This window comes from Mus pahari, chromosome 7 (assembly GCF_900095145.1).
Source record: "Mus pahari chromosome 7, PAHARI_EIJ_v1.1, whole genome shotgun sequence".
NCBI lineage: Eukaryota > Metazoa > Chordata > Mammalia > Rodentia > Muridae > Mus > Mus pahari.
Genome location: NC_034596.1, coordinates 73628869 through 73646245, shown reverse-complemented (window position 1 = coordinate 73646245; position 17377 = coordinate 73628869). Strand labels below are relative to the sequence as shown.

The 17377-nt window shown below is 34.7% G+C and overlaps 1 protein-coding gene across 11 annotated transcripts in view; it reads right to left on the bottom strand.

The window, feature by feature from the left end:
* The window catches only part of Gphn (gephyrin), a 418076-nt gene that overhangs the window by 242409 nt on the left and 158290 nt on the right, over positions 1-17377 (bottom strand). For all 11 annotated transcript variants that reach the window (XM_021201556.2, XM_021201558.2, XM_029541198.1 and 8 more), the window contains exon 4: positions 14350-14442. In XM_021201556.2, the coding sequence (XP_021057215.1) occupies positions 14350-14442 (93 nt within the window). The remainder of the gene's footprint in view (positions 1-14349; positions 14443-17377) is intronic.

Sequence of the window (17377 nt, the reverse complement as noted above, 5' to 3'; positions counted from 1 at the left end):
TTCATAGAATGAATTGGGTAGAGTACCTTTTGTTTCTATTTTGTGGAATAGTTTGAGGAGAATTGGAATTAGGTCTTCTTTGAAGGTCTGATAGAAGTCTGCACTATACACATCTGGTCCTGGACTTTTTTTTTTTTTGTTGGGAGACTATTAATGACTGTTAGTATTTGGGGGGGGGATATGGGATTGTTTAGATCATAAATCTGATCCTGATTTAACTTTGGTACCTGGTATCTGTCTAGAAATTTGTCCATTTCATCCAGGTTTTCCAGTTTTGTTGAGTATAGGCTTTTGTAGTAGGATCTGATGATTTTTTTGGATTTCCTCAGATTCTGTTTTTATATCTTCCTTTTATTTCTGAATTTGTTAATTAGGATACTGTCCCTCTGCCCTCTAGTTAGTCTGGCTAAGAGTTTATCTATCTTGTTGATTTTCTCAAAGAACCAGCTCTTGGTTTGGTTGATTCTTTTTGTTTCCACTTGGTTGATTTCACCCCTGAGTTAATTTCCTGCCTTCTACTCCTCTTGGGTGAATTTGCTTCCATTTGTTCTAGAGCTTTTAGGTGTGCTGCCAAGCTGCTAGTTTCTTTTTGGTGGCACTCAGAGCTATGAATTTTCTTCTTAGGACTGCTTTCATTGTGTCCCATACTTTTGGGTATATTTTGGCTTCATTTTCATTAAACTCTAAAAAGTCTTTAATCTCTTTATTCCTTCCTTGACCAAGTTATCATTGAGTATAGTGTTGTTCAGCTTCCACGTGTTTGTGGGCTTTCTATTATTTATGCTGTTATTGAAGATCAGCCTTAGTCTGTGGTGATCTGATAGGATGCATGGGATAATTTCAATATTTTTATATCTGTTGAGGCCTGTTTTATGACCAATTATATGGCCAAATTGGGAGAAGGTACCATGAGGTGCTGAGAAGAAGATGTATCCTTTTTTTCTTTAGATATCTATTAAATTCAATTTTTTCATAACTTCTGTTAGTTTTACTGTGTCTCTGTTTGGTGTCTGATTCTAGCATCTGTCCATTGATGAGAGTGGGATGTTGGAATCTCTCACTATTATTGTGTAAGGTGCAATGTGAGCTTTGAGCTTCACTAAAGTTTCTTTAATGAATGTGGATGCCCTTGCATTTGAAGCATAGATATTCAGAATTGAGAGTTCATCCTGGTAAATTTTATCTTCGATGAGTAAGAAGTGTCCCTCCGTATCTTTTTTGATAACTTTAGGTTGAAAGTTGATTTTATTCAATATTAGATGGCTACTCCAGCTTATTTCTTGGAACCATTCGCTGAAAGGCTGAAAAACAATTTTCCAAGCAAATGGAACCATTTTTTTCCCAAACTTTTACCCTGAGGTAGTGTCTGTCTTTGTCCCTGAGGTGTATTTCCTGTATGCAGCAAAATGTTGGGTCCTGTTTATGTAACCAGTCTGTTAGTCTATGTCTTTTTATTGGGAAACTGAGTCCATTGATATTAAGAGATATTATGAAAAAGTCGTTGTTGCTTTCTGCTATTTTTGTTGCTAGAGTTGGAATTCTGTTCATATGGCTATCTTCTTTAGGTTTTTTGAAAGATTACTTTCTTGCTTTTTCTAGAGCATAGTTTCCCTCTTTGTGATGGAGTTTTCCCTTTATTATCTTTGAGGTGCTGGATTTGTGGAAAGACATTGTGTAAATTTGTTTGTTTGTTTTTTCATGGAATACCTTGGTTTCTCCANCTATGGTAAGTGATAGTTTTGTTGGGTATAGTAGCCTGGGCTGACATTTGTGTTCTGTTAGGGTCTGTATGACATCTGCCCAGGATCTTCTAGCTTTCATAATCTCTGAGGAGAAGTCAGGTATAGTTCTGATAGGTCTGCCTTTATATATTACTTGACCTTTTTCCCTTACTGCTCTTAATATTCTTTCTTTGTTTTGTGCATTTGGTGTTATGATTATTATGTGATGGGAGGAATTTATTTTCTGGTCCAAACTATCTGGCATTCTGCTTTTGATACTTTAGTTTCTATCACGCTTTGCTTTTTTTTTCCATTTGCAAGAAAATCTTTTTAGTATTTAATCAACCAGTATCCACTTACAGTTTAAGCTCAAGTTCTATTGACTGCACAGATATATTAAAACAAAGTAAGAATAGCTGTACATGTCTGCAGTCTCAGATACTTGGGAGGCTGAAGCAGAAAGATTAGCTGAAGTTTCCTAAGCCAGCGAGGCAAGTACTGCTTTTGAGGGCAAGTTGTAGTTTGGATATGATTTCTTCTCCTAAGAGTCCATCCGTTAGAGCTTTCATTAGTGGGGTGATGCTGAGTAAAAATACAAACCTTTTAAAAAGTGGACCCTAATGACAGGCTATTAAGACTATGGATGTAACTGCTCTCAAAAGGAAGCTTTAAAAGCCCCTGTACTTTTGAGTTCTCCCAAGGTATACTGTTTTATAAACCTAAATTGATTGTTGCCTGGTATTATGAATTCTTAATCTCACTTACATTCTTGCTATCATTCTACCCATTATTAGGTTCTATTCTGTACATGTGAGTACACTGTTGCAGTGTTCAGACACATCAGAAGAGGGCACCAGATCCCATTACAGATGGTTGTGAGCTACCATGTGGTTGCTGGGAATTGAACTCAGGACCTCTGGAAGAGCAAGCAGTCAGTGTTCTCTTAACTGCTGAGTCATATCTCCAGCTCCATTATTAGATTCTAATTACACGTCAAATCGGTAAGGCTACATGATCTGGCACTTTCAGCCTTCTATACCATGAGCTAAATAAATATTCATTTAATAAGTGACCCAACTCTAAGTGTTTTTTATATTAACAAAATGGATAAAATGGCTTATTTATACAAGATCTGATAATATAATTATTCTATGAGTTAATTTTGAATATTTTTTTGTTCATCTTGAACATAAAAAAAACAGTACAAAGAGAATATTTTGCATAAGCTGTATAAATACACATACTAGCAAAAGATGGTCCTAGGACTTAAACCTAGAAACAAAACAAGAAAATCTGTTTTGTCCACACTGATTTATAAATAGCTACATAGGCAACACTGCAATTGTGGTAAGAACTCCAATTAGAAAGCAAGCATACCATAATTTTGAATGATATCTCTTCCCTATAAAGGCATTATGAAAGCTTAGAACACAGTTTCATATAGAATAGGCGATATTAAGACATGTATTTTAAAGAAAATTTAAGCCATGATTTTATTGGGAACTGTTTACATACTAAGTGTTTGAGATTACATCATTTTCAAAATTCTGATATGAGGCATTGTATATTTTTGTTTTAAATTATATATATTAAAATAGATACAGTGAATTTAATAGAAGAAAAATGGGAGCCTTGAACTCATTTTTTGAAAAATTTTTAACACTATATTTTGATAATATTCACCTCCAACTTGTCTTAACTCCTATCAGATTCACTCTTACCCCTAACTCGCATCCCTCCCAATTTTTATGCCTCTTTTTTTGTTATATTCAATAACCTAGCAAATCTAATTTGTGCTACCTATATACTTCTAGGTATTTCTGATTCATTGAACTATCACGACCAACCTACCAATGTCCACATCCTTAAAAAAAAAAGTAGTTCCCCTTTCCCAGAAGCTACAAACTGCCCATATTTCCTCAGTTAAGTACTGGGGCTCATTAATTCCTTAATAATCCCTATTATACTGTCCTGGCTGGTCTTGTGTCAACTTGACACAAGCTGGAGTTATCAAGAAAGGAGCCTCCCTTGTTGAAATGACTACATGAGATCCTACTGTAAGGTATTTTCTCAATTAGTGATCAAGGGTGGGAGGGCCCATTACAGGTGGTACCATCCCTGGGCTGGTACTCTTGAGTTCTATAAGAAAGCAAACTGAGCAAGCCAGGGGAAGCAAGCCAGTAAATAACATTCCTCCATTGCCTCTCCATCAGCTCCTGCTTCCTGCCCTGTGTGAGTTCCACTCCTGACTTCCTTTGAAGATAAGCAGCAATGTGAATGTGTAAGCTAAATAAACTCTCTCCTCCCCAACTTGCTTCTTGGTCATGATGTTTGAGTAGGAATAGAAACCTTGACTAAGACATATACTATTATACTATTAATAGGCTTGATCTTATACAGAATTTTATACCTTTATTTTTTTTTCTACTGGACTTATCTTACAGTTGAGTCTTTCTGATGTATAAGTTGAAGAAAGGGGATCAATTCTGAGAAAGTTTGTGGCTGGTGGGAAAGATTAATAAAAAGATATAAAAAGTAAGAAGACTTGGGGAAAGAAAATGTAGCATTCCTCAATCTATTATCCAAAATTAATATTCTCTTATGCACAGACAAGAGTAGAACAAGGGCCAGTGGCCAATTTATTTAAAAATGTTTGGGGTTTCAATCAATTAGAATTTTCTAGCAATAAACTCATAGGTGGAAGAAATACTGATTGAAATGTTTAAGCAAAAGGCGGAGAATGATAAAATGAACATGTTCAGTCTTCAAAGTTGAAGGCCGTTAGTTTCCTCAAACTCTAATACTGTGATTTCCTCATAGTTACAAACAATAATTTTATATAAAATGATAGATATACAAGATAGAGAAAAATCAATATTTATATTGATTGTCTTGAATCTGAGAAGAACTGATTGAAGTTCATACACAAATCAACAAAATTGAACTGTGGTAATCCTAAGCAGCTAAAATTCTGTACACAAATAATTGTAAGAATAGATACAAGGCTGGAGATTAAATGAGGACTCTCCTTTCTTGGCCTCTTTCTGTTCCTGTCCCTCCCTCCTGTTCCATTTCCATGTTTTAGAACTCATGCCTAGAACTTTACTTCAGAGTTATGATCATACATGTGTATCCTTCCCTTTTAAAACTAAAGATATAAAGTCTGTCTCCAAAATGAAAAATTAGCCTTGTGTGCACTAGAAAATTGTGAATTTAGAAAAGGATCACTTTGTGTGTGTGTGTGTGGTATTTGAGCACACATGTGTGCATGGAGGGCAATGTCCATCCCTATGGCTCCTACCTAACTTGACAAGACAGGGCCTCCCACTGAGTCTTGACTTTGCTGATTGAGGATGACTATCTAGATGGCCAGCATGCTCTAGAGAGTCTACTGCCGTGTCTCCCTAGCACTAGGATTACAATTGTGTGCCCTTCTCTTGATGCCGGGGATGCTGGGGATCTGAACTCAGGTTGCTATGCTTTAGGAAGTAAGTACTTCTCCAGCCAGACCATCTTCCCATCTCCAAGGGTACATTTTAAGTTTTGATGGTGTAATGTCTTCTCTGGTGACTACATTTATGAGTTGCCATTTCTAAGGAATCTCTCAATTATGACAATTACTTTTTCTTTTCTCTACATTGTGCCACTGTAAAGATTCTAAAACACAAACAATATAAAACCAGTTCATCTGTATTTGTACAACATGGTATGTCTCCTGCTCTATGCAGGAAGACTTAAATTTATATTCATATGGACATTCCTCCTAACTTTAACTTCTTCCTTACTCCTATCACTAGGACTTTCCTCTCTCCACATTTGAAAGTGATTCCTCCTCTGCCACTTTAAATTAGAAACTATTCAACTTTCTTGTAAAAAAAAAAAAACTTTTTGCTTCAATGGCAGCATATTTCTGGTATTCGATTTATATTGTTATAATTTGTCATGTAGTTATATACTTTATCAGTGCAAACAGTTAAGTACTAAGCCTAGTAATACTCAAGATTCTTCATAACTGAGTGTTAAATTTAATAAAGTCAAGGACTGAAGTTGTTAGCAGTGTGAAAGCCCATATGTATGTTTCTGTTCTGAACTATATACTGTTTTTCAATGAGCAATACAAACTCAATTAGAAACTCTATCAATAAAGAGGGAGCAACTCTTTATGTTGATGATATCAAAGCATCATTTGGTATGCAATACTCATGCTTAATTTTGTATTTGTTTGTATGTATAAATGCATTATCTATGCACGTGTATATGGGAGCAGTAGCCCATGAAGGAACATGTAGACCAAAGGTTGACATCAGATATTTTTGTCTATTATTCTCCACCTTGGTACTGGCTAGTTTTGTGTCAACTTGACATAGGCTGTAGTTATCACAGAGAAAGAAGCTTCAGTTGGGGAAATGCCTCCACAAGATCCAGCTGTAAGGCATTTTCTCAATTAGTGATCAAGGTGGGAGGTCCCCTTGTGGGTGGTGCCATCTCTGGGCTGGTAGTCTTGGGGTCTATAAGAAAGCAAGCTGAGCAAGCCAGTGGAAGCAAGACAGTAAGTAACATCCCTCCATGGCCTCTGCATCAGCTCCTGCTTCCTGACCTGCATGAATTCCAGTCCTGACTTCCTTTGGTGATGAACAGCAATGTGGAAGTGTAAGCTGAATAAACCCTTTCCTCCCGAACTTGCTTTTTGGTCATGTTGTTTTGTCCAGGAATAGAAACCCTGACTAAGACAACCTTATTTTTTGAGATAGCTCTCCTGGCACTGAACTACTCATTTATGTTAGACTGGCTGGCCAGTGAGGTTCCACAATCTACCTGTCTAGACCACCACCCATCCCTATGCTGGGTTATAGGCACACGCTGTTGCATCTTTTGCATGAGCACTAGGAATCCGAACTCAGGTCCTCATGCTCATGCAACAAGCTAATCACTCACTGAGCCATTTCCTTAGCTCAGTGCTTGTTTTTTATGTAACAGTCAATGTTAAATTTTATTTAAATGTTAACTATTGCTAAAATGCTATCATTTCATAACCTGAACTATTTCAAACCAAGATTGAGAAACTTAAATTAAAAGTGGAGACAAATTACATGAAGCTATAATAAATAAATTGCTCTGCAAACTTTACAGACAGGTTATCAGAAGCTAGTTAAACCGGGTACACAAGTAATTCTCACATCACACAGACTGCACTTGTTCTTCTGTCCCAGGTCTTAAAACAATTTTTGGGAAATATCAACTCACATCCTTGTTTTCTACACATACTCAGGAAAGTCGATTATTGACTATTTCCATGATTTGAATTGCTATAAACAACAACTTTGAGCAAGATACAATTAATGAAGCCACTACACAGGGAAATTTAGGTTTAACAGCCTAACTTAACGTAAATTTTACAAAACAGTGCTTAAATGAGGATACCTCTGAAAACAAGATCAAAACTTATCCCTGTATTACATTGTTTCTTCACAATATGGAGTCAACATTACTGCATGGAAACATAGTTCCTATCCAGCATGAGGATTATAGGATGGTTCCTATATATGATCTCAAATGCACTACCATATCAGAACACAGAGATGTGCAGGCCAGTTTAAAATATTTCAAGTATAAAGATTTTGAGTACTTTGCTTCATAGGCTATTTCATATTGTTACATGATCCTAGTTATAAAGAAGAGATTTGAGATCTTTAAAAATCTATGCGTGACAGCTACTTCTCATTAACAATAAGAAAACTATAAAAGAATATTTATAGCATGTATATTTTTATTGTATGACTGTGTGTACATGTATGAGGGGCTTAAGGGTCATAACATATTTTTGAGTGGACTATGGAATGTACCACTACTTGATACATGTAGTGAAATAATGTGTCCTATTGAAAAACTAATATTCAGTTAAAAATAAATAATTCAAATGACTTGTATTGTGTTAGAAGTAAAATTTGATAAGACAAATGAATGAACACATTAGCTTTCCCATGCCTATGTCATAATGCATGCGAGAGTTTCTGTTTTTAAAATGATGAGTGTTTTTAGGGGAATTTGTTAAATGTAAATTCTTACTTTCACTAGAATATAAAACTGAGAATCATTAAAAGGTAATTAGTAACTGAAGTCCATTTGGCTTCTTTACAATAACTCATAGTAGTCTATGAGTATAAGAAAAAACTGTCAATGTTTGGGTAAAACAATACCTGACTTACAGAATCCACTATTAAAATTCTGACAAACATAACCTTCAACAAGTTGAGACAAAACAAAATCTTATGTAATAAATAGCATTAATTTTCTTTTATTTTCAAAGTGGATTATTTCATGAAAAAGATTCCTAACTACCTAAGTTGAACTATTTGTAGAAAACCTAAGATAATAATCTGTTCCAAAGAAATCAAAAGTGTCCTAATAAACCTGTTAGTGAAAAGAATACATTCAGCCATGTATAAATGTAAAATCTATTCTTTGCTCAAATAAAACAGATATTCAGTTAAAGATAACTATTCTTTGTTTTAAAAAAAAAAGTGTAGGCTGGATTTCGCCTATAGCTACTCAAAATTATAATTTCCTGAATGTTTAGCTACTCTTTCTTTCTTATTAATTACTTAATGACCACTTTTAGCAAGAGACTTTGTTAAAAAGTACTAAAATTTTAGGAGTAAGTTTTTACATAATTAATAAGAAATCTGTTTCATCAAGTTTAAATTTTCAAAATCTTATTACTGAGAATGACAGACTTGTTTTTATTTATAGATGGTCTATCAGGACAACAGGAAATACACATACTTCAAGAAGGCAGAATAATATCTTTGTAACTTTTAAAATTACATGATATAGAAAGTACATATAAAAGATTCAGGTTAGTAAATAGTATTGGTGAAAGTCAGAAAAAAATTAAAACTGAGTATGATGACTTACATCATTTAGTAGGCAAATGGCCGGCAAGTTTATGTAAGTTCATTTCACTCAGGCTTTATAGACTAGACAGTTCAGCTATATGAACTACTCAACTCATTTATTATAATCACAGGTAGTATATAAATAAAATATTGTGTTCCAAATATATTTTACATATACTGTTGATAATGAAACTTAAATTTCAAATAAGATGTTTAATTTTTTCCAGTCACGGGAAAATATAAAGCCTTCCACTCTTAATAGGAGATGCAAACACATGACTGGTAAATCTGTCCCATATCAGATTCTTGGTTCCTGTGACAAAGCATTAGTTTTTTTGAATATACTGACTATGCCTTATTCATATTTTAAATCTGGAACACAGCATGCAATTGGATATATAAAGAATACTAAAAATATATAGCTTTAAAAATTAGATAAAATTAGGTATAATTTATACTTGTATTTCACTACGATCTAAGTAATTGATCAGTGTGGAATCTTTAATTCTATTGTAGGTGTAGCTACTAAAAGTTATGAAGTTCGATTTTTACCTTGTGAATTTAAGCAGCTCAATATTTTCTAATATACTAAAAATATTGTCAAATACTTTAATAATTATATACTTTTTGTATGCTTTCAGTCTGGCCTAGAAATAAACATCTATAATTAAGGTTTTTGTTTTTAAGATTATTTTTGGGCACACAATTAAGTAATAAGTTAACACAAAGAGCTAACACATAGCAATGATTTCTTATGTTCATAATTATTTGTAATTCCTAGACTTTCATAGTGCAAATTACCCAACTAGCAGAACAAAGAAATGCAATACATCTGAAAATATAAAAATTTCATGTTAAAATAAGGCTAAAATGTTAAAGATTGTGATTATGCTATCATATGTAAGCTTGGATAGCACCCTACACTTAAAGATGAAAGCAGGAGGCATGTAGCTATTACATGAACCATATTTTATGATATAGGGATAAAAAAAAGAAACAATCCATAGTTTAGGGAAGATCAAGGCTGAAGGCCTCAAGGCTGTAACATAAAACTACTTTATGGAATTCACTACTCCATCCTCCTTTTAAAAACAGAATTATAAAGAAATCTAATCTGATTAAAATTCATTTCATTTACAACCCAAACCAAGTGGCAATAAGTTTAGTTTATTTTCTTTATAATTTTCATTCTTACACTGTAGTTGGCTTCAGACACTCCAGAAGAGGGAGTCAGATCTTGTTACAGATGGTTGTGAGCCACCATGTGGTTGCTGGGATTTGAACTCCGGACCTTCGGAAGAGCAGTCGGGTGCTCTTACCCACTGAGCCATCTCACCAGCCCTATAATTTTCATTCTTAATATATTTTCTCTGATAGTATAAACATCTGACCAATTTTTAAAAAATTATTTATTAGATATTTTCCTCCTTTATACTTCTAATGCTATCCCAAAAGTCCCCTATACCCTCCCCCTGCCCTGCTCCCCTACCCACTCACTCCCACTTCTTGGCCCTGGTGTTTCCCTGTATGGGGCATATAAAGTTTGCAAGTCCAAGGGGCCTCTCTTCCCAATGATGGCCGACTAGGCCATCTTCTGCTACATATGCAGCTAGAGACATAAGCTCTAGGGGTGCTGGTTAGTTCATATTGTTGTTCCACCTATAGGGTTGCAGACCCCTTCGGCTCCTTGGGTACTTTCTCTAGCTCCTCTATTGGGGGCCCTGTGTTCCATCCTATAGATGACTGTGAGCATCCACTTCTGTATTTGCCAGGGATTGGCATAGCCTCACAGGGGACAGCTATATCAGGGTCTGTGTTTGGTGGCTGATTATGGGATGGACCCCCAGGTGGGGCAGTCTCTGGATGGTCCATCCTTTCGCATCTGATCAGTATTAGACCCTTGTGTTTGTAGATCAAACTAATTCATAATTTGTGGCTGTAAATAGTAGTCCTATGAGAAAGGAGCCATGCATTATTTTTTAGGTGTCAAATTAATAATTGAGTTAAGTTCTAATACTTTTAATAGTTTTGTCAGCGATGACTGAATACTTATATAAATGTGTTGGGTAAATATACAAGTCAGTTTACAAAAATGTGTATATAATTTAAGTCCAGAATTAAAATTTTAATTTATATTTTAAGTACCACAGGAATTGTATCTATTTAAGGGTATAAAGAAAATTATAATTGTTTTGGAGTCCCCCATCTTCTTTTAAAGTTTTTCATTTTTAATGAAAACCTTTACAGTTAAACAGCTTTTGTCATGGATATTCATATCCTACCTGCTCTTACATGGAAAATATAAACTGGTATAAACATTAAAGAGCAAGTTATACATGATATCACTGCTTTAAAAAAACAGATACTGAACACTTACGTAGATTGTAAGCTTAATGCCTTATCCAGAGGTACTTACTATATACCTACAAAATTAAAAACACACTTCATGGTTTTTAAGTAGTTGAATAACACTTAAGAATAAAATGTTGCTCAATCTCTGATATATGAAACAAAAAAAAGTCATAGTGAGAATCTGATCAAAAAATAACACCAAAAGGAGGAAATAAAAATATTATGATAACAGAATTATATTTATATAAAGGTAGAAAGGATCAAATATAATGCTTTGTAGGTAAAACCAATTTGACAGAATTTTAAAGATTTCATGGATACATCCTGAACAAGTTATAAGGTTAAATTTGTTTGTTTGGTAGTTACATTAAAAAGAACATTCCCTACAACTTGGGATGACGTAAAAGAAAATGTTTAGCCATTTTAAGTACACTCATATGAAATGTTAGCAGTGGTCTTCACTGAAGGTTCACAGGTTCTTACGTGTTAATTATGCATAATCACATGAAAGTGAGTGTAAGTATAGGTCATTGAAAGAGAAAGAGTTCCAAAGAGGGGGAGATTTAAAGCAAAGGGGATCAATAGGATAACAGAAAACAATCGAGTGCATGTGACACGAACTGCAAGGCATAAGGGTTGGGACAGATAGAGAACTAGGGAGTGAAATAGAAGAGGATTAAACAAAACACTGTATCAAGAAAATACCATAATATAACATCCTAGGTTGTATATTAGCTTTTAAAACAAATGAATGAAAGCTGGGGTGAAGAGATGTTTTAGTGTTCAGTCCTAGCACCCACATCAAGTATTTAGCAACTGCCCATTATTACAGATCTGGGAGATCTGACTGACACCCTTTTCTGAATTCTGTAACCATTTGTATTGTTTATATTCCTATATACCCCACATATCTATACACATAGGTAATGAAAATAAATCTTTAAAAATAAATGTACACAGAACACCAGGAAATAGAGAATTTGACTTCACTCATTTTAAGGAGATTAAACCGAGTGGTTAAATGACTGGACCACTGTATAACACAAATATAGTCCCTGATTCTCCATGCAGAATTCCTCAAACTCCCCAACCACCCTGAATAATAGTAGTGTCTTTTACAATCCATTACAAGTCTCAAACTCAAAAGAATATCTACATAATTTCAGGATAGTGCTGGTCATCAGAAACACTGAGTTATTAGAATGTTGAAACTTTTAGTCTCACAGATAGGGTAGAGTTTCTATAAAGATCATTGTGCCAATAAGGTTCCAATTGCTCAGGAACTGGTGAATGCACTTGGGTGTTGTAGTTGTACTGCATCTGAACAAAGCATGGGCTTTCTATTAGCAGTCCCTCATATACCCTGAATAATGCCTTTTTCCATAAAGCTACTTCTGACTTGTATAATAATATATAATAAAAGTTTTGTATGCCATTCTAGCTAGTGGCATTTTGGAAGGGAGAGGGTATATAAATCTACAGACTTGAAAGAAAAGCAGGACAAAGTGTCCATAATCTGGGGGGGGGGGGATTTCAATATTTATTGATGGCATCAGAGCTAGGGACAGTCTTGTGGTACAGAGCCTTAAACTTGGACAATTTGAACAACTCCAGGTCAGAATCTAATTTAAATGAGATGAAAGGCAACTCATTTATAAAGAATTGGAGAACTACTTACTGTGAGAAAAAAAAATTCCACACATGTATCATTGATATAAAAAGAATGTAGTCTACCTATAGTTATCTTGTTGGCCAATAGAAGAGAAAGGATTGAAGAATAACTTGAGATTATAGTAAACAAGATACTTGGTGATATAAACTATTTCATTACAATTAAAAATAACATTATTTGGTTATGAATGAATGCTATGCCAAATTTTTCTATTTTGTGATGTAAAAATAAATACTAATGTAAACCTATAAAGCCATCATACAAAAATGATAGATTCATTATGGAATGTCAAAATCATTTAAAATATCAATACTCTAAAAATCAATACTTTCATATAGGTAGTTTCCTTACAAACAAACAAACAAACAAACAAACAAACAAACACAACAAACATAAAATATAACTGCACCCCTGCAAAGACAGTTTTGCTGTCAATTGTATTCTTTTTGGTTAGTCTCATATAAAAATGGTCAAATAACCTCTTCAAGTTAGGTGACAGACGGTAAATAAGTTGCATACAGATGACTTTTTGACTTATACAGTTGAAGTTGACACTATCTCAAAAAAATCTTCTGAATGCTTTAGAAAATACATATTACTTATAATTCCAATAATAATAATAATAATAATAATAATAATAATATAAAAAAGAATGATAGTATGATAGAATTGCCAATAAAAATGTTAGGACTTGTTTTAGAAATGTATATTTATTTTCATAATGTAGACAATACTAAGAATTTAGAAGTATAGTTTATTGGTCAGAAACATTTATGCCATATAAGGAATTGCCTGAAAATCAAATTGTGAGCATCTGCAACATTAGAAAGGGGGAAAGGAGTCAGTACTTTTGCAGGCATTCTTGTACACTCTAATAACAAAATTTAAAAATATACAAAGACAGCAATTATTTAATAAATGAAGAGAAAAAGAACCTTAGTAATAAGAAGATAGTAGATAGAATAGTACACTGGTTGGGAATAGAAGTACATAGTTAATACCATGTTGAAATTGAACCAGAAACAGAATATTCATTTGAGGGGTAAAGGAAGCTATGTGATAATGGTAAAAGTTTCCACTACTCTGCAGTAATACCTAACATGTATGGATTTTAAAAATACAAACTAAAGACCCTTTCCTTATATTCATGTTTTGTTTTTTGCCTAATTTTTTTGCCTGTGTTGATGATATTCCTGTGCCATAAAGCACAGGTATTTTTGTGCTCTTGAGATTATTAAATTGTCCATTTAAATATTGTTCATACTTAAAATATGGAAAATATAGTACATTTTCATTAATTTATTATCAATTTAGTAGAATTTATTTACCATATTTTGAGAAAATATATAAAAGTACTTGAAGAGAGAAATAAGACCCAAATTTGAACTACAGTAGCAAACCACATCACATCTGTGCCATTCTAACTGTCAAAAGTTTGTAATTACCTCCTGAAGTTTAGTTGTCAATGATCAAACGAAGTACTAATTTCTAGAACAGTTCAAATTCCCTCACATTCAATAATTTCAAAGGCAAATTCAAATAAAGAAATACTTTTCAAAATAATCTTCTATAGACAAATATTTGTATTATCATAGCCATAAGGAATAGTTTTGCCTATAAAACTAAAAATTAATATGAAAATAGAAAAAGGAATTGAAAATAAACAGCTAGACTATTCCTTGAATATGAGAAGGGCATTTCATCTCACCTCTGGAGTGACATCTCGTGGTGCAAACCCCGTTCCTCCAGTTGTTAATATCAAATTAAGTTCCTTTTCATCACACCAGTCTATGAGTGTTTCCTAAAAGAAAACAAATGTGCAGAAGAACTTACTTGTTTGCTAAAAATCTAAGTAACAACTTCATAGACAGCATAGAAACAAGATTCTTTGAATACTTTCTTTCATACTTAATCATAATACAATGCAATTTGTGATATTTATCTTGTTGGTTAAAGAAAATGAGGATAAAATTTGCAAATTGATAAAAGTACCTTAAACAAGAAATACTGCAGTTTATTATTTCTATGTTATGTGCCTATATGGCATATTTAAAGCTTTTTTTCAACATTATAAAAGATTTCCAAGTTTTAAAAAGTTAACTGCTCTTCTGAACCCCAGGGTAGGCAGCTGAGCGCTCAGGAGGACTCTCCACACCACAGATCCTCAGGATCACAGGTGAGTGGAACACAATCAACTCCAGAGAATCCAGCAGGGGCTTGTGCCAGCAGGAACAGGGACAAAGGAACACTGCCTGCACAGAGGCAGGGTGCCACCACCCCTGCCATCTCTCTTCTGAACCCCAGCAGAGACAGCTGAGCACTCTGGAGGAATCTCCAAACCACAGGTCCTTGAGATCACAGGTCCTCTGGATCACACAGGGAGAGTTGGCCTACAGGGAGGGATCTGACCCCAGGACTCAGAAGGAGGATCAGAGCTCCAGACTTCTGGACACCTGCCTTACAAGAGGAGAGCTTGCCAGCAGAGAGTGCTCTGACCAAGAGGACACAGGGGAGAGTTGGATTCCCAGGAGTGCTGAAAGGGGCTAACAGAATCAGAGGAGGATCAAACTCCATCAAGAGACAGCTTGAAAATTAACACCAGAGATTTCCAGATGGCGAAAGGCAAACGTAAGAATCTTACTAACAGAAACCAAGAACACGGGGCACCATCAGAACCTAGTACGACCACCACAGCGAGTCCTGGATACCCCATCACACACCAAAAGCAAGATGTGGATTTAAAATCATATTTCATGATGGTGGTAGAAGATTTGAAGAAGAACATTAATAACTCACTCAAAGAAATGAAGGAGAACAATGCTAAACAAGTAGAAGCCCTAAAAGAGGAAGGACAAAAATCCCTCAAGGAATTACAAGAGACCACTGCTAAACAGGAAGAAGTCCTTAAAGAACTACAGGCAAACACTACTAAGCAGGTAGAAGAAACATAAAAATCCCTTAAAGAATTACAGGATAACATTGCTAAACAGCTAGAAGAAACACAAAAATCCCTTAAAGAATTGCAGGAAAACACAACCAAACAGGGGATGGAATTGAACNAANCCATNAAGGATCTGCAAAAGGAAGTAGAAACAATTAAGAAAACCCAGAGGGAGACAATTGTGGAGATAGAAACCCTAGGAAAGAAATCAGGAACCATAGATGTGAGCATCAGCAACAGAATACAAGAGATGGAAGAGAGAATCTCAGCTGCAGAAGATTCCATAGGGAACATGGACACAACAATCAAAGAAAATGCAAAATGCAAAAAGATCCTAACTCAAAACATCCAGGAAACCCAGGACACAATGAGAAGACCAAACCTATGGATAATAGGAGTAGATGAGAATGAAGAATTTCAACTTAAAGGGCCAGCAATTATGTTCAACAAAATTATAGAAGAAAACTTCCCAAACCTAAAGAAAGAGATGCCTATGAACATACAAGAAGCCTATAAAACTCCAAATAGACTGGACCAGAAAAGAAATTCTTCCCGACACATAATAATCAGGACAACAAATGCACTAAATAAAGACAGAATATTAAAAGAAGTGAGAGAAAAAGGTCAAGTAACATATAAAGGCAGGCCTATTAGAATTACTCCAGACTTTTCACCAGAGAAAATGAAAGCCAGAAGATCCTGGACAGATGTTATACAGACCCTAAGAGAACACAAATGCCAGCTCAGGCTACTATACGTAGCAAAACTCTCAATTACCATAGATGGAGAAACCAAAGTATTCCATGACAAAATCAAATTCACACAATATCTTTCCACGAATCCAGCCCTTCAAAGTATAATAAAGGGAAAAAAACCAACACTAAGAAACTACACCCTAGAAAAATGAAGAAAGTAATCCCTCAACAAAACCAAGAGAAGACAGCCACAAGAACAGAATCCCAACTCTAACAACAAGAATGACAGGAATCAAAAATTACCTTTCTTTGATTTCTCTTAACATCAATGAACTCAATTCCCCAATAAAAAGACATAGACTAACAGACTGGCTACACAAACGGGACCCTACATTTTGCTGCTTACAGGAAACTACCTCAGGGACAAAGACAGACACTACCTCAGAGNAAAAGGCTGGAAAACTATTTTCCAAGCAAATGGTCCAAAGAAACAAGCTGGAGTAGCCATTCTAATATCAAAAAAAATTGACTTCCAACTCATATTTATCAAAAAAGACAAAGAGATGGCACTTCATACTCATTAAAGGTAAAATCTACCAAGATGAACTCTCAATCCTAAATATCTATGCTCCAAATGCAAGGGCAGACACATTAATTAAAAAAAAACTTTACTACAACTCAAAGCACACATTGCACCTCACACAATAATAGTGGGAAACTTCAACACTCCACTTTCAACAATGGACAGATCTTGGAAACAGAAACTAAACAAAGACACATGGACTCTAACAGAAGTTATGAAACAAATGTATTTAACAGATATCTACAGAACATTTTATCCCAAAACAAAAGGATATACCTTCTTCTCAGCACCCCATGGAACCTCCTCCAAAATTGACCATACAATCGGTCACAAAACAGGCCTCCATAGATACAAAAATATTGAAATTATCCCATCCATCCTATCAGATTGCCACGGACTGAGATTGATCTTCAATGACGGCATAAATAATAGAAAGCTAATATTTGCGTGGAAACTGAACAACACTCTACTCAACGATACCTTGGTCAAGGATGAAATAAAGAAAGAAATTAAAGAC